This window comes from Bidens hawaiensis, unplaced genomic scaffold, assembly GCF_021521415.1.
Source record: "Bidens hawaiensis isolate Kalapana, Puna unplaced genomic scaffold, B.hawaiensis_p1.1 tig00019962_1, whole genome shotgun sequence".
Taxonomy (NCBI): domain Eukaryota; kingdom Viridiplantae; phylum Streptophyta; class Magnoliopsida; order Asterales; family Asteraceae; genus Bidens; species Bidens hawaiensis.
Window position 1 is genome coordinate 290,513 of NW_027493037.1, and position 18,583 is coordinate 309,095.

At 41.3% G+C, this 18,583-nt stretch overlaps 2 protein-coding genes across 2 annotated transcripts; one reads left to right on the forward strand and one right to left on the reverse strand.

Moving 5' to 3' along the window:
* The first annotated feature begins 2,137 nt into the window (after positions 1-2,137).
* On the forward strand, positions 2,138-2,551 carry LOC143559657 (uncharacterized). Its single transcript, XM_077048164.1, has one exon. It carries the CDS (start codon positions 2,138-2,140, stop codon positions 2,549-2,551), a length of 414 nt encoding a protein of 137 aa, XP_076904279.1.
* Positions 2,552-4,090: 1,539 nt separating this feature from the next.
* Positions 4,091-6,967, reverse strand: LOC143559661 (serine/threonine protein phosphatase 2A 59 kDa regulatory subunit B' gamma isoform-like). Its single transcript, XM_077048167.1, has 2 exons — positions 5,633-6,967; positions 4,091-4,678 (listed from the first exon to the last, which is right to left on the reverse strand). The coding sequence occupies exons 1-2, from the start codon at positions 6,836-6,838 to the stop codon at positions 4,328-4,330; spliced, it is 1,557 nt and encodes a 518-aa protein (XP_076904282.1). The 5' UTR covers positions 6,839-6,967; the 3' UTR covers positions 4,091-4,327.
* Between the last annotated feature and the right edge of the window lie 11,616 nt (positions 6,968-18,583).

Here is an 18,583-nt window from a genome sequence, read left to right on the forward strand (position 1 = left end):
TGGCAGATGTTTATTAGTATGTTTTGGCCAAATGTTTTCTTGTTTGCCTAATCTATGATTGATTATTGCGCGTAGACTATTATAAAGTGTAACATAATATAATCTTACACGAATGTTCATGGGGTACAACTTCAAATTATTTAGCCGAGTATGTTATGTAAATGTTAATAAACAAATTTATTATATTCTAAAATATCATATTTAGCCAAGCACACTATGTACTTAATACATTAAAATGTAAGATATCAACGTATTAATATTTAAAATTGTATCCAAAAAATTGTCTATACGACTTGTATAGGCCTATACGAAGCACTACAAACAATGACCGACAAGCATCCAACACATACTGACATGATTCATGTGCTATACGACAATATAGCCTTATATGAGCCGTATAGAAAAAAAAAATGGTGTGTGAGGATCCCTAGTTGTATGGGAGGATCCTAAGCCTAAATTTATACCCGCGTATCATTCTATATAAAAAGACGAAAGATTGACTTTAAAGGTCACAAATTTAAAAGACAAACACACGAATCGTAATGTAGCTACAACCGACAATAGTTGCTCCCTCACACTCCCGCAACTGCCTTTGGTTAGAACCATAAAACCAAAACAACGTCAGACCATTTTTGGTTTCGGTCTTCAATGCTTTGATTTTGGCTTATAATAATAAAATGAAAAAGAAAACTTGATTTGACGTAAAATGTTAAAACCATGTCGTGGACACCCTTAGACCACAGATAGTGGGCACATTTAGGAGTCCAAATCGCGCCCAAAACGAGCAGCAAGCCGCCCGACCCCTCGTTTTCTTTCTCATTATGTAGACACTAGACAACGTTTGTTTTGCACGATGGTCGTACCAGATGTTTAAAGGCCAATAAAAAAGAACGTGTGGGTCAATGACCATTCGGCCAGAAGGCCAATAGCCATCAACAACCGAAATGGTTTCACCGAACAAAAGGAAAACACCATAAAAAATTTGAATCACATTACTATTTTAACATACTTATACTCATCGATACAACTTCGAGAATGACTTATTTTGAAAGAAAAAAAAAGTGTGTCCAAACTGTACGTTACACATGAGTACAAGGACCAGTAGGTTAATATGCTTTATTTTATTATTGTCAGCGTTATCCTCTTAGTTCCCAGTTAGCAAACCGGACACAAAAGAAAGAGCCTTTCTGCGTAGGTAGAACAAGGTTTGATAAATTTTATTATTTCTATTCAGCTTAATTTTGAACTTCGAATCGTTTAATTTTAAATCCTTGTGCTGTTGAATTCATACTCGAAATGTTATGCGGAGGCGCCGTAAATCATCCTTCACTATGTCCTCAACAACAGATGTACTTTGTCAAATTGTTGTTCTTTTTGCCACAAATCGAACATATAAATTGGTTAAAAGTGGATGAATCCTTCTGTTAATTATACTGGCTCAGTTTTCAGTTTATTCGGTTCGGGTTATTTGGTTTGGATTCTATTCGACAAGTGTTTAACCTAACTGAATAAGATAGTTGAAACAGTGGTAATATCTTCAATATTGTTTCGAGGAAGGAAAGACCAAATGGGCCGGGTTGGGTTGCTCAACAAGACAGGCCCGGTTGACCAGTTGGACTTTTTAACCGTTCAGTTTTGACGGTTTGGTCGTTTCAACCGGTACCTATTTTTTATTTCTTTTTACTTAAAATCATTAGTTTGTATTACACCAATTTAAATGATAAAGATTGTTCATAACTATAATATATATACATAAGTAACATAACTACATGTTTCGAAAATGAGAAAAATATATAAATAACAAAAGTTGAAACAGTTGGTATGGCTGGTTTGGTTCACAGGTCCAAACGAGACGAGCATGTCGTACTGGAAAACTGTTAAAACCGAAACGTTTGGAAAACTTTACAAACCGACCAACTTGCTTCGATTTGAAACGGTTAAGTCAGTTTCAACAGTTTATGAACACCCCTACCTTCCTCGGGGAGGTATGGGGACTATATGTTACTGTTGACCGTTAAAATTGTGTAGTTCAAGTTCGACTTTTTTTTCTAAGATAAAAGAAAGTCAATGTTTTAAAGTTGTTTTTTTTCTCAAGAATATGAACCTTTGAATCTTAAAGGTACATGCTTGAACAACCATGGCGAGTCTAATGATGGTTCCACCATTAGCATCATTCTCCAAAACAAGCAAAACAACATGCAAAGCTTCAAATTCTACATACGGTGGGATTCGATGCGTGCAGAGACCATTGCAGGAGATATACAACATAAGGGTGGAGAAAAACGTGTCTAAAGAAAGGTTGACAAAGCTCGGGGTGTCAAAGTGGTCAACATGGAAGACGGGAAAGTGCAATGTTCCATGGGATTGGCATGTTGACCAACTGGTTTACATTGAGGAAGGTGAGGTTAGGGTCGTGCCCGAAGGCAGTGAACGACACATGAGTTTTGTGGCGGGTGATTTGGTAAGGTATCCTAAGTGGTTCGAGGCTGATCTTTGGTTTAATGGATATTATCAAGAACGGTATAGTTTTCGGGCTTATGGTGATGATTAGGTTTTCTTTTTGTACTAGTGGTTTGTTGGTTAAAGTTAGACATACATAACTTCACTTCCCTTTTTGGGTTGTTAAGAGTTTGTTGTATTATGTTTATTGGCTAAGTTTCTATGCCAGATTAGTTTAAAATGTTTTGGTTTTCTAAATTCGGTCAGTTTTTGATTTTTTAGGGGGTGTTTGATGTGTTTTTAAACTTGTTGCGGTTTAAGCTCGAGATAATCAGTTTTAGGAGTTTAGAACTTTAGATGAATTGGTTGTGACTCTGATTTTTGGTTACTTTAACATGATTAGCATGTGAATTTTGTTAGATAAAGGTTGCTTTTAAAAAAAAAAACTCATTATTGAGGTAAAAGACTAAAAGACAATTATTTAGTTATACCTAGTTTTAGGTTTTTGGCAACTTACCAAATTGTCTAATAAATCCCAAAAAAGCCCATTGACTGTAGCGTTCAGAAGTTTTTGGTATTTTCTGAATTTCAGTAATGTGAGCAGAAGATTATGTATGTTGAACTTATTAGGGGTGTTCAACTGTTAAGAACTTAAACCCTACCCTATTAGACCATGTGTAGTTTGGGTGTTTGTGTTGGAGAGTTTTGCATACAGCTCTTGTTTGTGAGAAACGAGAAAAATGTAATGATTGCAGACGAGTTTTGAGGCGTTTTATCATTACACCACTTTTTGCAAAACTCTCGTCACATGTTGCACAACGCCTCTTTGCGGAGAGTTTTGACTACAGATGTCTTAGAAGTGACTTTCCTTTGAACGGCCATTAACTATTCAAACTGAAACAAATCAGCCCGTGTGATATTATTATGGTAATGCATTTGTTTAATACTAATAAATTATCTTTATTGTCTATAAATTTTAGTACAAACTAATGATTTTGAATATTAACCAAGTCTTTCAAGTAATCCTTTAAACTCACTCAATTTTCGTTAGATGTTCCAATGTTATACATTTTTTCTTAATGTTAAAAGGTTTGAAAACTAAAATAATCTAAATGAAACATATATGAATCGGATTTAATACTTAATGATTTCTTTAACTAACTTGAAGAGAGAGGTAATTGTGAAGAAAAAACATTCACTAAGTAATAACTAACTTTCATAATTGTTCGAGTCAAATTGGAAAAGGAAAATTAATTCTATTTTGGTCGATTTATTTTTCAAAAAAGTAAAAACATTTTTATAAACATTTCACAAGGATGGAACACACTTTAAAGTTTGAATTAACTTAATAAAACACTTGATAACTTCACTACTTCAGGGTGAATTTTCCTTAAAAAAAGTCGATTCAAAACGCCCAAACCACCACTAAACCAAACCGCTTTAGCTTGGATTTCGAGTTTGTAGTTAACTGCTCGGCCTACAGTGGTTTCATAAACAAGTTTGCCATATGTAAATTGAAACCATAAAGCAAACACCATTTTAACTGAGAAACAAACAGTAAACCAAAAACCATAATAACATAATGGAAAAAGCATAAAACTTTTGCATCAATAACAACATTATGGGAATAGCTATCCAAATAACACCTCTTATGAACTGGTTTTTATGCTACAAACAAATCCCAATGCTGATAATAATACAAACCAAAAGCAGAAACAATAAAAGAGAAACAAAAAGGGTAAAACATACATTTACATCCACAAAAAGGCCCAATTTTCACCCTTCCATCATCTCCTCCAAATGAACTCGGTGCCATCAAATAACTGAACCGAGCTACATGAGTCAAACCCACAAGTCAAACTTCAAATGTGGTCAAACTCATACCACGTCAACTACTAATACCAACAGAAGCAAACTTTGAGACCAAACCGGGCTCGTTGGTTTTAAAAGCTGCTACGTTTTCCAAATGAACCCAAATCGATTCGCGTTTCTTGTTATTCTCCTTTTCTTTCAGTTCATCTTCTTGGTGTTTATTTAAGCATTCATCAAAGAATGATTGATCAGCATCTGAAAATATTTTCCTCACATTTAGGGTTAGGCTTTGAACCGCTTGATTCCAGTGACCGTGAGTGTTTTTCTCTAACGCAGGCAAGATTATTGGCAGAATCACCTTGCGGTTTTGAATAATCAGATTCCGTATGTGATCGTTATTCCATAAGAATAAAGCCCGTTCAGCTACCTGCATAAAGCCATAATATAACAATTATGAGGTGGCAATACTGTTCACTTAAATGGGTCATTTTGGTGAATAGTAGTCTCAACAGTTAAAAACAGAATATAAAAATCATTTTACTGTGACAGAGTGGTTTAATAATTATAATTAGCTCATTGACTAGCTATAGATTTTAAAAGATGAAAAAAAGTGTTTGTGGGTCAACCCAGCTATATAAATGGCCCATTTAGATGTGTGACCCAATCCGCCTAGCCCAGATAATTGCTAATATTAACAAATATTATTTGATTCTCATTCAAAATCAAATAATGACTTCCAAAACACACATCCAAACTATGGGTGTGAAACTCTGACACAACACAAACCCAACACAAAATTTGCAGGTTTGGCTTTAACATAAACGGGTTCGGGTCGCTTTGTAAACCTGTTTAGCAAAATGGGTCGTCTTCATGTCAACCCACTGGGTTTGAAGGTGGGCCCATTTATTTTTTTTAATGTGCTTTATGTCATAATTAAATTGACTGAATAATTTCTACAAAAATTTTAAACTTAAACAAACTGATGCAAGATTTTATAACTAAAATGTAGCTGTTTTATAAACATTTGTATTTTTGTTGTAAAACTGTAACTTTAAGGTATTAATATGCAGGAAAAAAAACGAAATAATACATATTGGGTTAAACAAGTTGTCTTCATATCAACCCACGAATATCCGTTGTCACATGTTGGGGTTCATAATATGTCTGACAGGCTTTTCGGGTTTGTGTTGGGTTGACGGGTTGGACCCACCAACCCACGAACGTGACCCGTTTAGCACCTATAATCCAAACACTATTTCGTATTGCATATCTTATTTCAACTATTACTCAATTCTAACTAGCCAAAATCACATAATTACTTGCAAAACACACATCCAAACATAATAACAATATCAAAATATTAAATTCAATAACCATGTACCTGAAAATGCGAACTGTTAAGACACAGCCCAATTTGTCTAAACAAAGGCACCATGCATCTTTGAAACTCGGCACCTTGAGTAGCTTCTAGAACCTCCTCCAACTCACTTAGAAACATAACCTCTTTTGCACTATTAGTCACTGGCCAAAACTTCAACAAACCCCTAATAACCGTATCCGCCAACTTAAAATCCTTTTCAACAAACTGAGTGATACAATAAGACAACTGCTGATGATACATATTCAAGCACTTGGGCTTATGAAGCGGGACCAAAGCCCGCATAAGAAACATCTTATGCTCTTCTTTCAAAGGCAATGCAAAACCATTTATTATACTTCCCAATATCTCAAGCAGTTCAGCTATCCCGTTATGCTTCTCAGTTTCATATATGAAACTATAAAAGATATTATTAATCGCTTTTCTGATAAACGGACGGTGCACCATGAACTTTCCGTATATTCTGTGAAGGATTGTTTTCAAATACTCGCGCTCTCTTTGATCCTCTGAGTCGAATAAATCGAGTAATTTCAAAACGAACGAGTGATCGATGTAACGTTTTGCGATTTTGGCGTCGGTTTCCGGGGCTGCAATGAACCGGAGGAGAAACTCGTACACGATTTGGAGGTGGGGCCATGACGGGTCCATGCTCGGTTCGTCATCTTCTGGGTCGTAAACGTCCGGAAGCTTAAATTCGTGGGTACACGAAGGCAACGATCTGAAAAGATTTGAAGTTATCATTTTTGTAATTTCTTGCATTGTGGCCTCATTGAATTTCGAAGGTGCAGAAGCTATATAATCAACAAGTTCAAGTAAAGTTTGTCTTTTTACATCTTTTTCTTTCAAATTCTTCGACGGGTCAGTGAAATCAAACACCACACAACACATATTCAGCTTCTTAATAAAAAGATTGTGTTTTTCTGCTGCGGGTACGTCACGAAAGCTCGGTAACGCCTCATAAGGTGCCTGGTTTAACCCATGAGTTGACCCGAGTTGACCGGATTTCTTCCCCTGGTTTGACTTGGTATTCGGAGTAAGACTTCCATTAACAGACTTGTTCAAACTCTTACCCGATGAATCGACTTTAGACCCGTTATTACTAACACACGAACTCACCGGACTTGAAGCTGAATCATTCTTCCCAACATTACTTTGGGAAGATTTAGAAGATTGCTTTCTGGGAAGCTTATTAAGTATTTGCTTAATCATATCCCCAAATCAAGAACCCTAATTTCCGAAATCAAGAACCTTTATGTACCCAAACAATCAGTCCTTCAATACCCAGATGCCAAAACCACACACATTTACAAAATCTTGTAAAAAATGAAAGATTGGGATCAAAGAACCCTAATTGAATAATAAAGGTTGTACCTTTGAGTTGAGTTGAATTGCATCTGTTGAGGCTAGATTGAAAGCGAAATTGGAGTGATGGGTTAGTTGAATATTATTATTTATAGAAGGTTGGATTAAGGAGGAGATATTTGTTGGCGGATTTGGATATAGGAAGAAGAAAATAGTGTTAGTGATTAGGAAAGAAACCCCAGAACAAGGGGAAAAGGGTTTCTTTGTGGTATTAGAATTTAGAAAACTAAAATTCAATTTTTATTTTAAGTATTCAAGGAGGAAATTATAACATTATCTATCACTTGGTAAACTTGTTCAAACCCTATGGTCTCTACTTTCACAAGATGACCCCAAGTTTTAAAAAAGTTGTGTTTTCTATAGTATTTGTCATTTATATCCAGACTATTTTCATTTTATTTTTGTTGTCGAATTTGTTGTGAATTTGTTGTTGTCAAGTTATTTTGGGGAATCCGGATTTACCTGTAGATAAAAAAAACATTGATACAAGTTAGGAGGTGATAAATACAAGCTTTTTTGTTTTTGATACTAAGAAGACTCTGCATTTGGTACCGCAACAAGTTTCAAGTGGGTGGGTTTGAGCTAGTGGATTATCAAGGTTAAGGAATTGGCCTCTTGCGGGTTCAAGGGGCGAACCTTAGCTGACTCCATGTCTTAATTATGTTTCGCTAAAAACACATCGAATCAGTATGAATGAAAGAAAGCTGCATGGAAAAGATATTTAAATGTGACAAGAACTCAGTAGCAGGTTACTATTGTTCGGTAGCAAGCTAAAGATAGGTAACAACTTTGTTATGTGGTAGTGAAGAAACACTAATCGACCCTGGGCAGATTACGGATAATCTGGGGGTTAAATAGATGTTTCCCACGAGGGGTTAGGTCCGGCAAAGATGGTTCTTCTGATGACCTGCAAAACAGACACCGTGAGCTCGTCACTGAGAAGGGGGGGTACCTCCTTGTGACCACCCTCTGGCGTGAGAATCAGACTAGATTGCTCTTGAATATAAGTGTATATTAAGAGATTGCTAGAGAAGATAAGATAATGAGATATCAGATAATGTAAGATAATGTAATGTAATGTGTCCATACCATTCCAAGGTGTTGGAGTATTTATAGCCGAAGGTAGGTTTCCAAGAAGGTACAGCCGGCTGAATAGTATTCCTGTTCTGCCAACTGTGGGCTACGCACATGCCATGCTGGTAGTTGGTGGGTAGACAGCGGCTGATAGTGACCAGGCCGGCTGTGTACTATTCTTTTCCACCAACTGCAGGCTATGCACGTGCTACGACAGGTTGGTGAGTAGGCAGCGGCTAATAGTGACAGGGGTTGGTGAGTAGGCAGCGGCTGATAGTGACCAGGCCGGCTGTGTACTATTCCTTTGTCACAGTGAGATGTCGCTGCTTTGGTCAGACCTTTTGTCCATACCTCGTCAGGTACAGTACAAAAGGTCCTCCAGTAGTGTACGGACTGGCTCATTTGGGCGGGAGTATCCCCGGCTTTGGGCGGGAGTGTTCCCGGCTTGCTCACTCCTTCTTCAGGTGACATTACTGAATTATTTAAGAGTTAAGTGCCTTGTGCGTGTAGCCTTTCTGCGCGGGTAGCCTTCCCTGATGGCTAGTATCCGTTACTGCGGGAACAGGCGGAGTACGTCGACCATTGGGAGGCTTTTCCTGTGGGAACAGCTTGCGTACTGCGCGTAAGGACGTCACGTCTCTGAGCATGGTGGGTCCTGCGGATCCAGTTGGTTTCTGCGCAGACGTCTCTCTTCAAGGTGAATCTTGCGAGTTTAGCCTTTGCGCAGACGTCCCTGTTGAAGGTGAGTCTTGCGGTTTCAACTGCGCAGACGTCCCTCTTTGAGGTGAGTCTTGCGGGTCCAACTGGGCTCTGCTGGGACCTACCTCTTCAAGTCCCCCCCAGTCCAATGTTCTTCTCATGAATTGTTAATAAGTGAGGTGAACTTTTGGACTTAAGCAAAGGGTTTTGAAAAGGGTTTAGTTTTAAGGTTTTCCATGGGGATTCTTCCCACGGAAGTCCTAATGTCACATGCAGAAATTCCCGACTTTTCTGCTTGATCTTTGGGTATGATGCGGGTAGGTCTGTAACCTCCTCGCAAGTCAGGAGCGTTGAGTTCCACTTGTGTAGATTCTCTATGAGGTTTTGGTAGTTTTGAACATAGTGATCAATTATGTTTAAACAACCAATTCCATCTTGGAGCTTCAAACAATCTAGTTCTCGACGTTCCCGCTATGCGGGGATGTTATTCCCGTTTCCGCAAGCATGGCCCAGAAGATCCTTCTTGGTTTCAATTCCCTGCGGAGTGCTAGGTATGTGAAGGGTTTCGCATTGACACTGTACCCGCACTCTTCTTATAGTTACTTTACTTCCAAGGTATTCCTGGCTTCAATTCCCTGCGGGTGCTAAGTATGTGAAAGGTTTTGCCTTGGCACTGTACCCGCACCCGTCTTATAGTTACTTGGTTGCCGAGGTATTCTTGGCTTCAATTCCCTGCAGGTGCTAAGTATGTGAAGGGTTTTGCCTTAACACTGTACTCGCACCTGTCTTATAGTTACTTGGTTGCCAAGGTAAGGGGTATAGTCCCACTTACTTTTGAATCTTTTTTGAATCTTTTTGAATCTTTTTGAAATTTAAAGAGTTGGTGAAAGGATAAGAACAGTCCAGACTGTTGAAACGTCGTCCGACGGTTTCTTCTGACAGTTTCAGGACGTGCAGGAAGTTATGGCGACGTGACAGTATATGGTCATTCCAGACGCTTTTTCAAGCGCGTGGGCGCAAGTTTTCGGGCGCGTGGCCGCGAAGTTTACGGCACGCGTCCTGTCAACAGTTGTTGCCAGCTTGCATATTCCACGTGTCATAGTTTCATTGCACCTGCGTTTTCCTCTCTCTTCCGCATTAAATTCATCGCATTCATTGCGATGAGTATATAAAGGGAGGAGAGGTTGCATCTCAACTCACAGTTTCACCTCTCTTCTTCTTCTAAACGATTTCCGGCGAATACTCTAACTTTTCTGTCGAGCATTCTCCTGAAATCGTTCTTTACATTCAAAACATGTCTTCTCATGATCTTGAAGTTACTGCTGAAGAGTCGGACGTGTATTCCGAGAACCCGACGTCCACTTCTGATAGGGACGATAAGAGTACTACTGGCGAGTGACAGTGTGCTCTTCCCGTCGACCAGTATCAGTACATCGTCAGGAAGGTCATGCTCGAGCCTTTCGAGCCTGAGTTTCCTGAGCCACACCAGACGGTGTACGATGCCCCCAAGGGCAAAATAGGGGTGTATGCTGCATTCTTCATCTATGGGAATCTCAGGTTCCCATTGACGAAGTTTGTGTACCGTGTTTTGGAGAGACACGGTGTACATCTGACGGAGGTACACCCAATGGCGATCGCCAAGATTCGCCATTTTGAATGGGTGTGCCTCATTCTGAGCGTGGAGCCATGTCGACCGCCTGATGACCATCTATTCCTGGAGGTGCATCCAGGGGTGGTATACCTTGGTCACTCGGATCAAGGGTTTGAAGATCTGCGCTACCGAGCGTAGTCTTCGGTCTTGGAAGTGGGAGTTCTTCTATATCTCCGCTCGCGTCGTCCCCATAGCGATGACGTTCAAGAACGGGAGAGCTCTCCCGAACCTTCACGCCTTCAACTACGAGGAGGCGGAATGGTTCTCCAAGATTTCCCGGGTCCATTCTCCGGTTTACCGCTTTGCGGAGTCCGGGATGGTGATGCTCGGGATGAGCCGGGTGTGGAAGGATGCTGGGGCGGAAGCGCCACAGATTCCCATCGTCCTTGAATACGGTTTGAACTCTATCCTTTACGGTATGCTCTGTCTTCTTTGCTGATTTAGGGTTTTTCTTCTAACTGTTTCTCTTTTTGTTTCAGAGGGAAACGACCTACAATCGCTCCTGCATCCGCGGGAAGCTGGTGGTCCCGCTCGGATGGGTACCCGTGCTCTTGATGAGAACGAGTTGCCCATCTTGGAGCAAACGGCGGATCGGTTTGTGGAGGTCTACCCGCCGGGCCACCCGATTCTGAGCGCCACGCGGCCAGGTAAAGAGTTATTTAACCCTCGCCCTGTCAATGCTCAAACCTCTGCTGGAATTCCTCTAATTTTGTCATCTTCTGATGAGGAATCCGCAGATGGTCCTTTCTTCACGCGGAAGAAGAAGGCTGCTGGCGGGAAGGGTAAGGCGAAGGTTGCCTCTACTGCCGATCAGGGGAATCTGTCAGAGTCGGAGACCGAGAGTGAAGAGGTAGCGGGGAACCCTGGTGGTGACGAGACCACTGTTCCGGAGGTTGAGACAGCTGTCACCTCCGGGCCGCCTAGGATGACGACGGTGAGCGGCGTGAAGAGGCCGGCTCCATCGGGTTCGTCCCCGCCTATCAGAACCTTCAAGCTGAAGAGAACTCATAAGTGTAAACTTTAACTTTTAACTTCATATCTTTCCGCCATTATATTTAAATATGTTTTTATGCAGGCGTGGATGCAACCGCATTCCAGGGTGGAGCGGGAAGGAGCAGTTCTGGACCCATGACGTTAGGTTTGGTCAACCTACCCGAGGCGACGACCCAGGCGGCTGCGCCTGTTTGCAGTATTGGTTCAGTTGCTCATCCTGTTGAGGCAACTGTTCCAACTGTAACGTCATATCCGCCGGCTGTCAGTGCCATATTCACGGCGTCCTTCACTGAGCCGGCGGTGAGTTTTTCTGCGGGTTCTTCCGCAGCGGCGGCCACGGTTGTGAATTCACCTCCAGTGAGTTCACCACCGATGGTCTCTACCGCAGCGGCTTCGACCGTGCCTCCGGCGCCGGCGACTACCTCGTCCCCGGCCGGTTCAGCAGGTATGTTCGGGGCTTCAAGCCAATCTCTGCCTCCTTCCTATCTGCCTGACCTCTTGGATGGATATCCGTTAGGTTCGGGTGATGGGTTTGGCGGCTACCGGCCTACTGTCGACCCTACAGGTGCGTAGGGTTATTTTGGCCTTTTTATATATATTTTTGTTTTTATCATCTTTTCCTAACTGCTTTTTGTTTTTGCAGTGTCGGATTCGAATGAGGTGTTTGTTCCGCGGTGGAACATCCGCCGGGGAACCACCCTTCGGACGGCTGTGGATTGCGTCGAGTGGGCGCGCCACGCCGCCCCCAGTGGTGCACTGGGAGAAGCTATGTCGAGCTACCAAGAGGGTAGGCTGACAAACGAGCTTCGAATTCTCCTTGCCCGGATGCAGCCGCGCGTCGAGCTGCTTTGTCGTGAAAACGACAAGTTAAAGGCGGCTCGTATCCAAGAAGTAGCTCAGGCGCGGGCTATCCGGGAGGAGAACAGGAGACTCTCCGCCGTTGCTGCGGAGAAGGAGAAGGCCTTCAAGGCCCTCGAGGTTGAAGTTCAGGCCCGTCTCGAGGCCCGTTCCAAGGCTACCCAAGCTGTTAATGAACAGCTTCGGTTGGCTAAGGAAACTGCACGGAACGCAACTGAGAGGGCCACCAAGGCTGAAGCTGTTGCTGAGCCTCTACGCACTGAGAATGAAGAGCTCAAAGCCAAATTAGAGAGGCTCCAGCAGGCTCATGATGCCTTGGCCATGGAAGATGCCAAGAAGCTCCAAGAGATCTTGGACCAGAGGGGGGTGCTTGACCACACTGAGCGTAAGCTAAAGGGCGTCGAAGAGGCTGCAGCCAAAGATGTGTTGCTTGCCAACCTTACAAAGAACGAAGCCGAACGCGCCCGTAATGAAGCTCAAGCTGCCCTCCAGGAGGCTCTGGTTACCAAGGAATGGCTTCTACGAGAAGCGTTGTCGCAGGTATGCATAGCTTCATAATATCTTTACGCTTTTCTTTGTACTTAGAAAAGGTTTTGATACTTGTATTTTTGTTTTGTAGGTTGTGCATCGGGTCTTCACGGACAAATCATATGACGATGCCATGAGCGCAGCCCTCAACGCTTCTCATGAGGATGGGGAAAAGGCTGGCTTCCTGCTTGGTCTAGGGTTCGTTGAGAAGGGCATCCCGCCTTCCAACTTCCCTTTATATGATGTGGATACTGAAGCTGTATATGACCAAGCAGTGAACCAGTATGCCGCCTTCCCGCACCCGGTGGTGAAGAAGGTGAACGAAGTTGCTGCTGCTGATGATGGGCTAACCATTCTCAAGACCTTTCTTGAATCGCCACAGCCAACTGATGGTGCGGGTACAAGTGGGTTTGGAGGGAGTGGCCCTGAAGCTTGATCTTTTAAATCCTTTCCCACTGTTAGGATAGATTTACGTCTTTGTATAGATTTATATTCTTGTAGGCGGGTAGATACCCGGCCATTCTTGTAACAGTTGAATTTTTATGGAATATAAATCTTTTGTGTGGGTAGGACCGTCACTCTTGCTTTATAAACGTTATACGACTTGCTCATGCATATTATAGTTTAATTTGGCACTTGTTTTGCCGCATAAACAATATATGATTCGCTTGTGCATACTTTAGTTTAACTTAGCAATTTCTTAAGTACTTTGGATAAGTTAACCTTTCAACGTGGCAGATAATAGGTTAAAGTTTTGCTTCCTCTTTCGTGATTGTGCGGGTAAGACCGTCACTTTCACTTAGTAGGATGGCTAAACTTTACCTATATCTGACCTGCGTGGAGGTTTTCCTCATTTTTTCCTTAAGAGATTTTCTAAGTGTTCTGAATAAGTTAACCTTTCGACGCGCGGTTGTCAATAGGTTAATGTTCAGTTTCCTCTATCATGATTGTGCGGGTAAGACCGTCACTTGCATTTAGTAGGATGACCAAACTTTACCTATGACTGACCTGCGTGAAGGTTTTCCTCATCTTTTCCTTAGAAATTCTTGCCGTTTTTTGTGTTTATGCGGGTTTTGCCGCCTTCCACACGCAACGACTTCTTTTCACACTTATTTATGCGGTGAATACCGGCATATCAGTGTTTTGAATAAGTTAACCGTTCGACGCGCGGTTGTCAATAGGTTAACGTTCAGTTTCCTCTATGATGATTGTGCGGGTAGGACCGGCACTTTCATTTAGTGGGATGACCGAACTTCACCTATGACTGACATGCGTGAAGGTTTGCCGTTTTTTGTGTTTATACGGGTTTTGCCGCCTTCCACACGCAACGACTTACTTCCCTACTTATGTATGCGGTGAAGACCGGCATATCAGTGTGGAAAGTTCATAAGTATAAATGTAAGATTATCAGCGTCAATGTGATAAGGAGAATCATTTCCATTAGAAGTGGCTCTGGGCCTTTTCTTTTACAAGTTTGGAATTGATCTACATGCACTGTGTAATTGAGCTCCATTCCATGTTGTTTGGATGGGAGTGCCATCGAGCCGATATGCACTTGGTTCGGAATCTCGTTGTTTACGCAGTATGTAGTCTCCAACATTGTAGCTGTAGTTTCGTGTTTTTCCCAACTGTGGTTCTACACGCGTTGGCCTGCTCAGCATCCTTTACGCCACGAGGTGTGCGAGTTCTCCATCTCTGACTAATGTCTCGATGATGTCTTTCAAGTCTATGCATTCGTCGGTGTTGTGGCCTTTTGTCCTGTGGAAGTCACAGAATTTGCTCTGATCAGCGTTGTGACGCTCTCGGATTATTGGAGCCTTTGGCCATGGGAGCCTCTCGGTGTCAAAAATCTCGGTGACGCTTTTGGTGAGCGGCGTCCACCGGGGGTTCCGGTTCGACGACTGCCTGTTGTCCTTTCCGCCTAACCGAGGGTGCGAGCCGGATGAGGTGTCGAAGTTTACCCTTGACTGCCAAATACCTAGCTTCCTCTTTTTGTTTAGTCGGGCGGTAAGGACGTTATTTTCTCTTGTTTTCTGGGTGTAGAGGTTTGTGCTTTGGGGAAGATCTCTACCCAGTTGCTTTTCCGTTTCCGCGAAGCGTTTAGCTGCTGTCATGATGGCATCCCATGTGGATGGCATGCCATCTTTACCCGTTAAGGTGCGGATGAGCTCTGGGTCTTTCGCGCCCTGGATGAAAGCAGCGCGAACAAGATCTTCGCTAATATTGCCCAGACTTAGCTTCTTTGAATTGAAGCGCGTGATGAAGTCTAGTAAAGACTCATCTTCCTCTCGGATGCAGTTGAGGATTGTCCATTGCTCTTCAGTGTACTTTCTTTGTTGACTGAAGTGTTGGCTGAACTTCTGTTGGAAGTCTGCCCAATCGTAGATGTGGTGGACCGGTAGACGGTCGAACCACACTCTGGCTGCTCCAACCAACGTCATCTGGAACATATAACACCACGTGGGTTCCGTCCAGTTGCTGACGGTTGCCCCCGCTATGAATCTGTTCAAATGATCGTCTGGGTCGGATATACCATCATAGGTGCCGATGTTGGACATCTGTTTGGCACTTCTTGGGGCGATTGCTTCCGCAATGTCCCTTGCAAACTTGGAGGTTCCCGCATTTGCAGCGGTTGGTCTGAAGGTTTTAGAGAAGTCACGTGGGTTTCCACCCGCGTTTTTTGGTTTGAAGGTTTCTCCAAAATTCATTCTTGGTTGGAAGTCCGTTTCATTACGCTTCTCTTTCGCCTTATGGCGAGGGTTTACGTCGGTGTCGGATTCCTCCGAATCATCGTCCAAGTACTCCCACTCATTGCTCATGTTGAGCTGTTGTCGAGTGCTTCCGAATTCGTCAGCCTGTTGGAGTGAACGTAAGCGTTCATCCAACTCAGCTTGGAATTCCCTTTGACGTTTTTCCGCCCACGCTTTAACTTGTTCAAGTGTTTGGCGGGTGGGCCTCGTCTGTTGTCTTTCCACCTGGGTATCAATGAATCCCAGGGGAGGATTGTTTACTGCACTTGCCCCGGCTCGGGTAACCGGGGTAGTGTTCGTAAAATTTGTGTATTCGCCGGTGTTCCCCTCAGTAGCTGGGATTGTGGTTACCGGGGTTTCTTGGTTACTCCCTGGCCTGGGGACCGGAGTAACGTTAACTATCTTTTTGGAGGTTTTGAAAAAACTGAGAGAATTAGTTCTAGCTTTTATGCACGGATGGCGCCAATGAAGAAACACTAATTGACCCCGGGCAGATTACGGATAATCTGGGGGTTAAATAGATGTTTCCCACGAGGGGTTAGGTCCGGCAAAGATGGTTCTTCTGATGACCTGCAAAACAGACACCGTGAGCTCGTCACTGAGAAGGGGGGGTAATCCGTAGCAGGTTACTATTGTTCGGTAGCAAGCTAAAGATAGGTAACAACTTTGTTATGTGGTAGCAACTTAGTTCAAGAGGTAGCAACTTCATCTATTCGTAGCAAATGGACTAACTGACCAATGAGATTCAATAGCATTTTGTAATTTGGTATGATTTTAGAACCTTCATAGCAATATAGTTGCTACCAAATGGAGTTTCAAATACTGATGAAACTGTGGCGGTTACGCACCAATGGCCATACCTTTTCGCGAAATGTTGCAGTGTTTACCTTAACCATTGTAATGGTTCAAACCCTGTATAAGGGAATCATCTGGTTGGAATATCAAACATATACTTCAATTTCGTAGACAATAATATCTTTCACTTTCTGTTGTATTCGGTTATTGATTTCATTAGACGTGGAATACTTTAAACTGGAAGTGGACTCATTACATGGTTCAGAAAGTTATCCAAAAAAATAGGAAATACAAACCTAAAATTTTCCACTTATATCTAATCTCCATCTTCAAGCTCGAGTTTGACTCGGCCTTATAACTCCACTCGATGAATTAAAATACATTTAAACTTAGTTTGAATCAACCTGGTTATAGGTATCATAATGTCACAATAGTACCAATCGTTGTAATATAAGTCAATTTAAAACTTTAAAATTTACTTTAACTTGGCGATTCAATTATATAACTTTACAACATTCACGAGATTTTGCTACTATAGTATTTATTTTAAGATAAACTGAATTTTAATAACTCAAACTATGACCGATCAATTGATAATACTCCATATTCACAATTTGATCAATAACGCTTATAACTTTCATTTTCATTACCAAATGCTATCTCACTTTAATGGAGAAATAACTTCGTTTGTCATAGGGGTAATTGTAAAGATTGAGATATCATTTATATAGCGTTTGGTATGTAGGAATGGCAGTATGAATGGAATGATTCATTACGTGGAAATAAAAAAAATGGTATTTGGTTGCTCAATAGAATGGAATCATCCATTACATATGGAATCACATTCCATCAAAACCATTCCTTCACACTCCCCTTCTTTTTTTTTCATTCCATTCTTCATTCACCCTACTTTATCAACAACACCACCACTTAACAACCACCACCACCACCACTACCATCGGCACCACCACCAACTCCGCCGACACCACCACCGCTGCCTCCACCATCACCACCGCCACCACCATTTTCGTCGCCGAAGCTACCACCGTCGCCATTGTAGGGTTTTTTTGTTTTTTGTTTTTTTGTTTTCGGTTAAAAAGTATTTTGAGATATGAATGTTTTTATTATTTCTATTTCATTTCAACAAATTTTTTGGATATCAAACAATAAAAATTAATAATTGATTTCATTCCTATAGGTTAACCAAACAGGACAAAGGAATGGTAATGATCAATTTCATATCCTAGTCCATTCCATTCCTTCTCCCATTCCATTCCCTCTTCATTCCATTACCTCCAACCAAACATAAACTAAGAGTTTAAAAAAGATATTAAACTGTAAGGGGCAAAGGATAAGTTTTCAAAGTTTTGTGTCAGTTTTCACTTAGACGTGTTGACTAGGCAAACTAAACACATTCAGTGTGTTTTGTACTTTTGCACCCATCGTGGGTAAAATATCTGGATTTCTCGATAACAAATGAAATTAATTAAGAAACCATAAAGACATAAAGTACTAACCACTTCCAATTGCTATATGGGATGACACATTGACACTTAACATTTTATTTAAGACGCCGAATTGCATATCAAAAATCTTTGAAAACCTCCCTTTTCATCCAGTATCATTAAATCAACACTTTGACAAATCATATTTGGAAAACCAAATTTAACAAGAAAAATATCAAAAAAATAAAATTCCAAATATTAAATCATACTTGGAAATAAAATGAAAAGGCAAATTTGATATTAGCAAGTGACGTTCACCTTTTTTAATGTACAACACAATAACCTTTTTTAATAGAGTTTACATAGGAAAATAAAGGAGAAACTATTATAATCATAAACCTCAACGTGTCAATCAATTATTATTTTACAACACAATAACCTTTTTTAATAGAGTTTACAATGGACAGGCGTTGGTAAGCATTTACAAGCATTACATCTATCACTGATTATAAATTTATAATGGTGATTTGCATAATCTTTCTACAATAACAATATGCTGCCATTTCACCCCATATAATCATTTTTAAATGCATGGCTTGCCACATAATACTTTTTCTTTGATTAAAAATAAATGATAAATTTGACAAAAACCTCATATTATACAAAAAAGAATATATAATATAAAATAAACAATACATCACAACTGATGTTGAACCCATGAACACACCAATCATGTAAACCAACCCCGCAAAGGATAAAGACTAGATTGGGCGTTTTGGCTAAGTCATATGACCGGGTC

Bases quoted from the DNA above. Each gene is read 5' to 3' on its own strand.
- LOC143559657 (XM_077048164.1), top strand. From the start codon at position 2,138: ATGGCGAGTCTAATGATGGTTCCACCATTAGCATCATTCTCCAAAACA.
- LOC143559661 (XM_077048167.1), bottom strand. From the start codon at position 6,838: ATGATTAAGCAAATACTTAATAAGCTTCCCAGAAAGCAATCTTCTAAA. The intron at 4,679-5,632 runs GTACATGGTTAT...GGCTTTATGCAG, and splicing joins TTAACAGTTCGCATTTTCAG to GTAGCTGAACGGGCTTTATT.